We start from the raw sequence: 1,342 nt of genomic DNA, 5'->3' as shown, positions 1-1,342 counted from the left end.
AGCAGCTGGACACAGAAGGGGTTTATGAGATTTATTTCTCCTATTTATTGATGCACACAGAACTGGGGTGCAGGCCAGAGGTGCAGGGGTTAAGAGCACGCCCCAGAGACAGAGTGGGGTGCAGCACAGGCAGATCTGCTGAGGGCAGCAGCTGGACACAGAAGGGGTTTACAAGATTTGTTTCTCCTATTTATTGATACACACAAGAACTGGGGTGCAGGCCAGAGGTGCGGGGCTGAGAGGACACCCCAGAGACAGAGCGGGGAGCAGCACAGGCAGATGCACTGATACCCACAGCTGAGGGGGCAGCGGGGAGACAGGAGGGGCCTGCTGCACCCCGGGGTCCCTCCCTGGCCAGCGGGAACCTAACTTTTGCTGAGACTCACCCCTGCACCACGAGGGAGACCCCTAAATTACTTTAAAGACGTAGTTATCGATGCACCAAGAACTGAGGTGCAGGGCCGTGGTGCAGGGGTGAGGGGACTCCCCAGAGCCAGAGCGGGGAGCAGGACAGGCGGATCCCCTGAGACCCGCTGCTCGGGGGCGCGGGGGCTGCTGCGCCCCGGGTCCCCCCCGGCCGGGGATCGCACTGTCGCAGCTTCCGAGTGCTGACCCCCCACCCCAGGGAGCCCCAAGTCCGCCCGCGGTGCCCCCGGCCGCCTGCCACTGGCCGTGTGTCCTCGCGGTGAAACGCGCCCGCAAACACAGTGACCTCCCAGCTCCCGTGATCCCGGTCGGCCCCGGGCAGGGGCGGGGGCGGCCTGGGGCGGGCACGCGGGTGACCGGCTGCTCTTGTCGCCTCCCCCAGGCCCAGACGTCCGTGGTCCTGGAGCGGCTGCTGGCGGGCAGCGAGTACAGGGTGGAGGTGCAGGCCGTGGCCTTCTGGGGCCAGACGCGGCTGAAGAGCGCCAAGGCCTCGCTGCACTTCACGGCCACGGCGGCCACCAACAGTAAGTGGCCTGGCGATGAGCTCCGCCCGGTCTCCCGCGGGCCGAGGGGCCGAGGGCCAGTGGAGGGGACTCGGGCGCTGGGGCGTCTTCGCTCCTGAACCCGCAGGCCCGTGAGCAGGGCCCGTGACCCAGGGATGCCCCGTGTGGGCGCTTCCTGTCCGCCTTTCATCCCCGGGAACGCTTCTCTCCGTCTCATTTGGGGTCCCCGCCGAGCACCCCTTACGTTGTGCCTATCCCTGTGGATTCCTCAGAGCCGCCTGGCGAGGGCTGAGTGGGGTCTGAGTGTGCAGGGCGGTCAGCCATGACGCTGTAAAAAAATTGGGGAGCCCAGCAGCCCCACGCCTGGGGAACTTCCCAAAAGACACAAAGACACGGAATCAAAAAGACACCTG

General features: G+C 65.8%; 1 protein-coding gene across 1 annotated transcript in view; it reads left to right on the top strand.

Annotated features, from left to right (window-relative positions):
* ANOS1 (anosmin 1) overlaps nucleotides 1–1,342 on the top strand; it is a 51,595-nt gene that overhangs the window by 41,191 nt on the left and 9,062 nt on the right. The window contains exon 7 of the mRNA XM_012730233.1: nucleotides 809–950. Coding sequence (XP_012585687.1) covers nucleotides 809–950 — 142 coding nt within the window. The remainder of the gene's footprint in view (nucleotides 1–808; nucleotides 951–1,342) is intronic.

This window comes from Condylura cristata, unplaced genomic scaffold (genome assembly GCF_000260355.1).
Source record: "Condylura cristata isolate star-nosed mole 26May11 unplaced genomic scaffold, ConCri1.0 scaffold00027, whole genome shotgun sequence".
Lineage (NCBI taxonomy): Eukaryota > Metazoa > Chordata > Mammalia > Eulipotyphla > Talpidae > Condylura > Condylura cristata.
Note: the sequence above shows the minus strand (reverse complement) of the source record. Positions and strands in the feature narration are given on the sequence as shown.